At 30.9% G+C, this 11,614-nt stretch overlaps 1 protein-coding gene across 1 annotated transcript; it reads left to right on the forward strand.

The window, feature by feature from the left end:
- The first annotated feature begins 8,009 nt into the window (after positions 1-8,009).
- LOC111400325 lies at positions 8,010-9,428 on the forward strand. The gene is made up of 2 exons (XM_023027740.1): positions 8,010-8,271; positions 9,208-9,428. The coding sequence occupies exons 1-2, from the start codon at positions 8,010-8,012 to the stop codon at positions 9,426-9,428; spliced, it is 483 nt and encodes a 160-aa protein (XP_022883508.1).
- The last annotated feature ends 2,186 nt before the right edge of the window (positions 9,429-11,614 follow it).

An 11,614-nucleotide genomic window follows, 5' to 3' on the forward strand; every position in this document is an offset into this window, starting at 1 on the left:
AATAATAATAATAATAATAATACTTTGTTGTGGAAACTCTGATCGCTAATCATCATTTTTTTGTAAATTTTGAATGTGTAATGTGCTAAAATAATGCAAGTATGCAAAACGTCAAGAACATTAATTAAATAATAAAAGATAATAAGCCTTTGTTTTTTTTTTCCCCATTTTGAGAAGATTTTATTAAAAAATGATGAAATGTATTGTTAATAAATTGATAAAATTACATATCATTTGAAATATGTGATTAAAAATGAATTTGAAAAAAAAAAATTTAAAGAAAGGAGCCTAATGCAGCTATTGCCTAACCGTGACAGCGGTTGTTGACCAGGCGCAGCAGTAGCAAGCTGCCGATAGCAAGTTAAACAAGGGGAAGATAAACGACATTTATCCAATACATTTGTCTTGTCTCTTCATATAAATCTCCAATGCCATTCCTTTAAAGTAACAACAATTAGCCTTTGTTTATAAATAGATAAATTTGATTGTTTGTTGGAAGCTACTTAGTCACACACTGATCTTCAATTGTGTTATAGATGTCTATCTTGCTAGACTTTTCGTAACCAAGCGAAAATATTTGCATCTCTAGTTACAAAATCATCGATAGCTATCCATTGTCAAAAATTTAACAAGCAAACGAAACATTAATTTGAACAAAATCATTGTCGAAAACTCAAATTGAATTAAATGAGGCACGACTTCGTAAATATCCATGAGATAATTTTGCTAGTGAATAGTTGAATGTCTATTTGTATCGTTAGCTTGAAATGTTAGGGCTTATAATCAATATTGATTCAACATTTTAACATATCTAATTCAAAATTGAACATGAAATTTTGGTTTCATTTGGCTCCTTTGTGGAAGATGAGTAAATTCCAATATCGAAGATGTGAATAAAATTCTACCCATAACATCCATGTTAACTTTTTTTCTAAATACAGACAAAATGAATCGCTTTCTAGATGATAGCAGAAGGTGATTCTTATAATCTTTCTACTTGCTTTATCCGGGTAGCTAATTTTGTGACATCTAATTGTGTTGGTATCGATCTATATTCTAACCTGATTTAATGAAGATAATCTATTAGCTACAATAAACTACAACAGGATTTTAGAAAGTTTGTTCTCAATGATTCAATGAGCAAAAGGACTCAGAAACACCGTCGCGAGCATTTGATTACACCAAACCATTTCAAGTCCACATACATACCCATTTGGCCAACTCGATAGACAATTGTAATCACCTCATTGCATTAATCACTTCTTAAATAATGCCTTAATTAATGGAACCCACCTTAAATCTTTTCTCACAAATGGCCAATAAATTAGTTATATAACCTACCTATTTAATACCCATTACTTCCAAAACTACCACTTTTATGTTTAGAAAAATTGCCCAAGCATCTTCAAAACGAAAAAGATATAAAATATCTTCTACTCGGTCAACTAACGGCCAAACTAACAAAAATCATCCATTTTGGACCCTAGGTGTTAATTTTTAAAAGGTTTGGGATCGAGGGGAGCACAAAGTGACGGTTAAGGTAAATTTAAAAAAAAAAAAAAATGAAGAAGAAGTAGAAGTAATTTGTTTGGGACAATTATCCCTAAAAAAATTCAAAATTTCTATATATTTTAAAAAAAATGAAAAACTAAAAACATTGTGCGAGCGATTTCCATCCCCGCTCAGTTACCTCTTCCTTAGCATTTTCTTTTTAAGGTCATTATCTCATTAATTACGTACCTCAAGCTTGTCACTTGTCTATCTAAGTGACACATATTAAATCCCGTTTGGCACCCATTTTTTTAAAAATGTATTTTTCTCTCTTTTCTTTTCACCCATACGTTCTTTATTAAAATAATATTACACGTAAATCAAAAAAAATTCCTTATTTTTCAATCAAACATTTTCCATCAATTTACTATTCAAAAATGTATTTTTACATAAAAATGTCTCCCTAACACCCTCTAAGTCCCTCTTTGAGTTCCATTATCTAAAAATTTATTTATTTATTTTGAAATTTATTTTCAACTACATGTTCTTTTAATAAAATAATTTTACATGTAAACTCAAAATTTTCTACTTTTTAACCACATATTCTCCAAGAAAAATACTATTTTAAAACTCATTTTCTTACAAAAAATAGAGCTCAAGCATAGCCTAAAATAATTTATTGTTTTTAATATCAATTTTCCAATGCCTTTTGTTACCAATAATGAATCAATTTTATTGTGATGACATGTTTAATAAGCAAGACTAAATAGTACTAGAAACAACTTATAGGAAAAAAAAGTTAAAATCTTGACATATGTCTAACAATAAATATATTGTTTTGTCATGAAATATCATTAGTAATGACAAAAAATACTTTGTTGTTGAAACTCTGATCGTTAATCATCATTTTCTTGTAAATTTCGAATGTGTAATGTGCTAAAATAATGCAAGTACGCACAATGTCGAGGACATTAATTAAGCAAAAAAAGATAATAAGCCTTTGTTTTTTTTTCGATTTTTAGAAGATTTTAATAAAAATTGATGAAATTTATTGTTAAAAAATTGATAAAAATTACATATCACGTGAAATGTATGATTAAAAATGATTTTATAAAAAAGAATTCAAAGAAAGGAGCCTAATGCAGCATAAGCAGGCAGCTACTGCCTAAACGCGGTAGCGGTTGTTCCCCAGGCGCAGAAGTAGCAAGCTGTTCGGGAAGCTGTCGAAGCAGCTACCTTGAGCAGGAGGTTGTTGTCGGCCTGCCTTGGGCCGTGACTGATCTGTGAACAACTTGCTTGCGTTTGGTGCAATAGATTAGTTGACTTCGATCTGGATCTATTTTTCAGTGGACTGGCTCAGATCTAGATAAGTTGGGTTTGAAATTAATTAATTTTTTCAGGTACGATGAAGAAGTCCTATTACTTTTTGGGTTGCTACCACTGGATCATTGAAGATTTTTTGGATTGAAGATTTAGATTAAATATTAAGTTTAAATCCAATTAATTTTTAATTTAATTCTTGAGTCGTTCTTGGGTCACAAATGATTGTTAATTTATTGTTTTATGCATGTTTTAAATATTATCATTAAGATATAATGAAATATAGATTTATTTATGATATTGCTCGTGATATTATGAATATGATGCGTATTAATGAACATCGATTTTTCTTTCATTAATTTAATTTAGGGTCCGTTTGATTGTAAAGATGGAATTTGGGTGGAAAGAAAATGATTCCAGGGAATTGAATTGCCTAAAAATTATTTTCCTGAGAATTGTAAATTATTTTGTTTGATTGGTATGATTTTCTATGTGGAAAATGTTAAAATAAAAATATTTTATGGTGTTCGTTTGGCTTTATTTTACATGAAAATTTTCATTTAAAGAGATAGAGTGCACTGGTATGGAGATGAAATTTGTTTTCATTGCACAAAAAAAAATTAAAAATAAAGCCAAGAAAATCATTTATCTTTTAGTGTTCGTTTGACTTTGTTTTACATGAAAATTGTCAATTAAAGGAATTTTTTTTTTTTTTTTACAATCAAGGATAAATTTGTTTTCATTACACACAAAAAAAAAAAAAAAAAAAAAAAAAAAAAGGAATGACTGGAAAATCAATTCCCACATTGATTTTGCCAAAAAACCAAGAAATAGTATACATGGTTGGAAAAAGCAAGAAAATCTATTCCCTGGAAAATAATGCTATCAAATATGCAATTCTTGGAACTTGGAATTGGAATTCCTAGTTCCATGGAAAACTTTGGCCAATCAAACATGACCTTAGATTAAATTTTTCTGGATAGAGAAATCGAATAATTAAACTGTATATTAATTTGATTAATGTAAACAGTTGATAATTATTTACATTTTTCTTGATTAATTTAGTGCATGCTTGGTTTGAATTAAAATCCAATTTTAATATAAGTCAAAGTCAAATAATCGATATTAATCACATCTTTCATGGGTTCCACAACTTTTCAACCACATATTTCAAAAAATTCTATCACAATCTACTAAAAAATCTAATTTTAATTCCCACCAAACACCCTTTTAATTTAGATTAAATTTTTTGAGAAAGAAAATTTTGTAATAATTAAATTGTATATTAATTTGAATAATGTGAACTGATGATAATTATTTAATTTTCTTGATTAATTTAATTTAGATTAAATCTTTTTGGAAGGAACTTCGTAATAATTAAATTGAATATTAATTTGATTAATATGAACAGTTAATAATTATTTAAAATTTCTTTGATTAATTTAATTTAGATTAATTTTTTTTGGAAGAAAAATTCATAATAGTTAAACTGTATATTAATTTGATTAATGTGAACTATTCATAATTATTTAAATTTTCTTCGATAACTTAATTTAGATTACATTTTCCTAGAAGGAAAATCTGTAATAATTAAATTGTATATTAATTTGATTAATGTGACCATTTGATAATTATTTAAAATTTCTTTTATTAATTTAATTTAGATTAATTTTTCTGAAAGGAAAAATCGTAATAATTAAACTGTATATTAATTTGATTAATGTGAACAGTTTATAATTATTTATAATTAAAATCCATTACTTTAAAAACAATGAGTGGGAGCGGGTGTTTATTTAAGTAAAAACTCATGATCTCATTTGGTCAATGCATAAGTAATACACTTGCCTCATGCTAGTAATGCAACGAACTCCCTACAGGAGGGTCACGTAGTTCAAATTGTTTGATTGGATTCATCCACGGTAAGATCGTCATGATAAGAATATAATTTGTGATCATCATCTAGATGACGAAATTAATTTCAAGTATCTAAAAATTCTAGGTAAAGGTTATATGTTCAAATCAAGATCATCAACGAACCTCCTATAGAGGCTCTCGTCTACAATTTGTGATCGAATAAAACGATAGCAGACTTGTATAGACATTTGTTGTTAGATATGATTTGTCTAGTGGGGGTCTCAACTTGATCAGTGAATGCAGTGACCTTTCCTATATAGAGGCCTTTTGGATCACAATGATCAAATAGTCATTGTATTATTGTAGTTGGATTGATCTACATGTGTATTCATACATCATATGCAAAATTATTATTTTCTGCTCAATTTTAATATACAATGTATGATTATTTTTTATGCGAAATATCACTTTGCCAATTTTTCGGTTATCCTAATACAAAACCAACAAATCGAGAAAAATTATGTGGATTGAAAACCTAATAAATGATTATGCTCGATGTGGAAAAACTTTATTTTATGCTTATGAGATGTCCTGATGGACCTATTAAGACTATGTGACAAATCTAAAAAGCTGGATATGATGGGTGGAAGATTGCAGAAAGATGGCTAACTCTTTTTAAATTCGATGTTAAACATGTTCAACAAAAGGTTTGAAAGTCAGAGTATCTCTGATAACATACTACAGACCCTTCAAGACATGTTTAGTCATCGAAGTAGGAAGGTTTTTTTAAAGTCTTTTGATCTCATAGAATATTTGCATGAAATTCAGAGTGTCTGTGAAGTTTCATAGCTTGACTACGAATGCATATTTCAAACCTGGTTGAGAGTTTGGGTGCAACCATATATCAAGAAGACTCAGTTTGACATGGTATTGAATTCTTTATCTAATAATTTTTCATTGTTTAATGTGGACTATTATTCCATAAGATGAAGATACCATTAACTGAGTTAATAATAGAGTTGTAATGTAAAAAAATTGTCTTAAGAGTACAATGACGAAGCTCGTGCATCATTTGGTGGCTCCTTTGGTTCCAAGCTAGAAGGCAGCTTTGAAAAGAAAAGGAGGAAAGCTATCAAGAAGTATGAGAGCAACAAAAGATCCAAAAATAGATGAAAAACCTTGAGACAAGTGTTCCAACTACAGTTGAAAATGACACTAGAGAAAGACTGCCCAGATGCAGCATCTAGAAAGCAAAGTGTGGGTAAAGTTTTTTGTTACTGAGTATTGTTCAGTAATTGACACTACAAATTTCTAAATTGTAGATTTTGGAACCACTAATCATATCTATGTGATGATGCGGGTGCTTCAGGAAATAGAAAACTCAGTGAAAGTCAATTTAAAATTATCATTGGTATAAGAGTATTTTGTTTTTATTTCAATAGTGGTAGGCATACGATACTTAAAGACTGTTATTTTATCTCGCGAATGAAGTAGAAATTTGTTTTCTATTTTTGATTTAATAGGACAAGTTTATTCTATAAAATCAGTATTTAATACGCTTAGCATTTTAATAAATAAAGTTTCCATTTGTGCTAGACATTTGATTATTGGTCTTTATATTTTAAATTATTTCACATATGAAATAAAAAGTTACTCTTGTAAATCATAAAATATCGTACCATAATAGTGATACATATCTATAGTGTCTTAGACAAATTAACCTTAACAAAATACAAAACTAACTAGAGATGGTCCTTTCAACTCAGTTAATATCGAACCATTGTTAATTTGTAATTCTTATTTGGAAGAAAATATGAACAAGATATCCTTTTTTAAACAAGAGATATACTCAAAGATATATTAGAATGAGTTCATTTTGATATATGTGGACCTATGAATACACTTGAGAGAGGGAACTAGGAGTATTTTTTTTTTACTGATTATTATTATGGCTTCAAATATATTTACCTAATGGCTTGAAAGTCAAATAAGTTTGAGAAAAATCAAAAGAGTATATGACTATGGTCGAGAAACATTTAGGTAAGAGTATTAAGACACTTCGATCTGATCGAGGTGGTGAATACCTCTTAGGAGAATTCAAGGATAGCTTAACAGAAAATGGTATTGTCTCTTAATAGAATACGCCTATTATATCTCAATAGAATGGCGTTTCGGAAAGGAAAACACGACATTATTAGATATGGTTGGATCAATAAAGAGTTTCACAATTCAACCTATCTCATCTTAAGATATACACTGAAAACAGTTGGATATATTCTTAACTTAGTTACTTCTATGTCTATTCTCAAGACTCTCTTGAAATTTTAGAATGGATTCAAGTCCTACTTGCATCACATCCAAAATTTTGGGGTCCAGCTCATGTGTTGAAAGAGAAGGCAGAAAAGTTAGAGTTTAGATCAAAGATATACCTGTTTGTGGGATATCCTAAAAATACTAAGGGATAATTTTTTTATATAATTCCCTAGATAGGAATGTCTTTGCCAGCACAAGTGCAATATTGATCAAGGATAAGTATATTAATGACCGTTAGTCCAAATATAAGACCGTGTTGGAAGAAATGAGCGCCACCTAATCAATTCCTAGAACACAACCTGGGATAGACATCCCATGGTGTCAAATATATCTGGACAAAGTAATATGAGTGGGAGAGATGAGTTGTCATCTGATCCAATAGGTCAATAAAATGTTAAAGGTAATGAGGAGGTAATATTGTCATCTAGTGGTAATGCCAGAATTGATAAAAATATTACATTCCAAATGATGCCACGGTCCTAGATTAATCGTCCTTTAGACAAAGTCGGATGATTATCAGTTCACCTCCAAAGTACTTGTTGAGTGGAGAGTCCAATATGATGATCTCTATGGTACAAGTTGATGATCTGACTTTATATAAAGAGGTTATGGATGAAACGATCTACTTATGGATTCGACAAAGAGATTAAGACATATGGTTTTAATCAAAATTTTGATAAACCCTGTGTCTATAAGAATACATAAGACAAAATTGTATTTTTCTTAGTGCTTATGTAGAAGAATTTAGGTGCGTTATTGTCTACGAAAGTGTGGTTGGCCCAATAGTTTTATATGAAAGACTTAGGCCTTGCATTATTCTCATTTTTTTCTTTCTTCTTTTCAACAATGTATTCTTTAATAAAATAACATTACACGCAAATTCAAAATTTTTCTTTATTTTTAACTATACATTCTCCATCAATCTACTAGTCCAAAATATATTTTTCTAATTTAATGGGGCTCAAACAATTACCTAGTGAAACTAGCTATATTCTAGATTTCAGATATTGAGAGATCAAAAGAACAAGATGATGGCTTTGTCCCAAGTTTTGTATGTTGACAAGATACTTGTCAAATTTGCTATGCAAGATTCTGCCATCAGGAATCGAATCCAACTGTCTAAGATTCAGTTCCCTAAGAGTCCTAAAGGGATTGAGTACATGAATAGGACACCTTCTACATTGGCAGTAGGTAGTCTCATGTATGATATGCTATGCAATAGACCCGACATTTGTCATTTTGTTGGTGTGGGGAGTCAAAATCTATTTAACCTTAGGATTAAAACATTGAATGGTAATTGTTCACGAAATATTTCTTTCGATTTAAATTACCGCAAGTGTACGGTTCGTTAACAAGTAATAAAGTGGATCAATTGAGTCCGAATATCGTCCCACAGAGATTGGTTGTTCAATTTTACTTATCCCGACCTTAACCGAAACAAGAATGTCAAATGTGATTTTTGCAATGTAATTAAACCTACTCTAAATTACGGATGCAAATGTATGAGAATTAAATAAACTAAAATACATTGTGACGTTTTGAATGCAAGTTTAACGTAATAAATGAATGACGAATGTACTAGGGTAGCGAATCCCTATGAAATAATCATTTTTAACCTTAGTTTTACAATTTGACGACACGGTTAGATTTTGAAGAATCAATGTTCCTAAATCTATTCAACACTCTCTCTCGAGATGTATCGAACCTATTTTTACATACCACCGGCCTATATTTCTATGACAAGTGCATATATAAAAATGCATGTGGTTTTGTGAACACTTAAAGACTCACGCAAGGCATAGCGGTATATCTCTATCCCCTATCGGACCCTACAATGATTTATACCCTGTCGAACCTATTCCACTTCTCTCGAATGCAAGAACAAGTCACCAAACTCACACAAATTACGTGCACGATAATTGCGGAGAAAATAAGTGCATATAAATCATTCAAATTCCAAACGCATGTTTTAATGTCAAAAACGTAAACTAGAGATTAAAAATTCATATAACAAAGTTCATCGTTTTCCTAGCACGAACAAGTCTACCCGAACATAATGGTGGAATTAAATAAATACAAGTGGAACGAAATCACCAAAAATTGACGGAACGCGATCAACATCCAAATTCCTTCCAAAGGCAATCTGAAATTATTCCTTCAACAGCTTGTTGTCCGTCTCTCTTTTCGCGTCTTTGCCGTGTGTAAATAATATGAATATGTAATCTGCAGCCGCCAATTCTATTATCCAATTGAAAATTCCAATTCCGGCAGTCGATTTGTCCTTAATTTCCTCACAGCTTGGTTTCAGTTCCTTATGTATATTTATTTCCACCTTGCAGCCGCCTTTTGTAGTCTCAATTAATTCTCAGCTGCTGCCTTTTGTTTGTATATGTATGCTTCAATTCCTTCCCAGCAGCTGGCCGATTTGTGGGAATTATGTACGTATATAAGTCGACTTTTCAGCCCACTCAAATTTTATCAATTCCGCACTCAGTTCTCGGCCTCCAACTTGCCGTTTTTCTGCCTATATATAATATATTCAACTCAGCCCCGGCTTCACCAATCTGATTTCGGCTTTCTGTATGTATATATACAATTAATTCCCAGCCTTGAGCCGCCGACGTGCGTATATGAATAATCCCCAGAAGGGGTTCCAATTATCTCCCCCACGGCTGCCTTTTCAATCTGTACGTGTGTATCATATATATACCAAACAATTAAGCCCTTTTGTAGTCTTGTAAACAAATTAGGAGTCCAAAGTTGATACCAAATAGAGTCCAAACTAAGGCCCAATATATTTTATTTTCTCTCCTCCATTCGGCAGCTTCTTTTGCTGTTATTCAAGACCCATTTTAAATTCCAATGCAATATTTATCATCCAAGTCCTCAATTCATTCAAGTGATGCATTTTAGTCCCTGTCGTTTTCTCCCGTTTTGGTCCTTTTTCGTTCATTTTCTCTTGAATTTCGCCATAGTCATCAACATTGTCCTACAAAACGAAATTATATAGAATTAAGTCATATTCAAACACTTTTATCAACAATTAGTCATGTTTTGTGGACCAAATAAGTGTGTAAAAACGCACTTATCAGTAATAAAGCATATCCTTTAGTATCTCTGGGGAATGAAGAATAATATGCTCATCACCGGATATTGTTCGATGCATTAAAAGGATTTGGACTTTCAAAATGATGAAGACTATCGTAGGTCTACATTAATATCGTTGTTTACATTTGACGTTGGGGCCATTATTTGGAGAAGTACCAAGCATTCATGCATTGCTGATTCCGCTATTGCTGCAAAGAGTTTAGGAGCTTATGAAGTTACTAAATTGGTTGTATGATCCAAAAATCCTAAGGACATCGAGGTGATATCTGCATCTACATAGCCCTTTACACTGTATTGAGATAATAGTGAGACTGTGACAAATGTTAATAAATCAAGAGTCATCAGAGGGGTAAACACATTGAACAAAAATATTATCTCTTAAGAGGGATAGTTGGTAGAAAAAAAGGGGCTTGTCAATAAGATTGCTATTGGGATAAACTTGTAGACTCATTTACTAAAAGCCCGTCGGCTAAGGTTTTTGAGGGATATTTACAAGACATGAGGTTGCAAGATATGACACATATACTCTAGGGCAAGTGGGAGATTTGTTTGGTTGTGTGACTATATATTATATCTTACTATGATAAAATATAATTTATAATAAATAAATTGTGATTTTAGTTATTTATTGTATTTATTTATTATTGAGCATGTGAATCAAAGTGTCTACGATCACTTGTGATAATATAAGTTGGATGCTTGCGTTGAGAAGTACAGTGTGACACAACTTATATTTTGATCATAAATAATATGTTCACAATCAATGTCTACGGGTTGGCACCTTGTATCTGAAGATTGTAGTGTTGACCGATTCATTATTCAGGTTTGTGATTTGTTCTAATCACAGAAATAGTTAAAATTGACACTAATAAACTTGGAGTGTATTGAACGAACCACGTGTCGAATTTAATTATATAGCATGATTGTACGGAGAATTAAATTCCACTTGACCGCTATGTATTTCATCAAATCCCTTGACAGAGTTTAATTTTAATGGTCCTTTGATTTGTCAATGTGTGTGATCAATTTGATTGGTGAAATATCTCAATAAATTGGCAACTTGAGAATAAGCGAAGAAGAAAACATGAATTCGTGTCAAGAACTGTCACCTGAAAAGGGTAGAGTAACTGTTTAAGTACTTTCTGTTGACTGAGTTAAGCGTTTAGTGAAGGCTAAATTTTGACATTTGTGATTAGTTCAAAGGATCGTTGAAGAAAATGGTACTTAAATTACTTAGAATAATTAGAAAGGCAAAACAATCATTTATGCTCGTGCCTAATTATCGAATCTCGGATGAAGATAAAATATATATACAACGTGTTAAAGGAAAGTATTTTAGATTTGTTGATTTCTGTAATCTTCTATATTTTAAAAGTTCAGTCTTTTGTCTATAGTGAAAAAACAAAGACTAATAATTAGATTGGGTAATCTAGGATCAACTAGAAATGATCTAATTATTGTAACTTGGATAATGTATGTTCGATCAATTCCTTGTAGTAGCTCTATAAAGTATTAAGACTTAATTACA

This window comes from Olea europaea, chromosome 10, assembly GCF_002742605.1.
Source record: "Olea europaea var. sylvestris chromosome 10, O_europaea_v1, whole genome shotgun sequence".
Classification (NCBI taxonomy): domain Eukaryota; kingdom Viridiplantae; phylum Streptophyta; class Magnoliopsida; order Lamiales; family Oleaceae; genus Olea; species Olea europaea.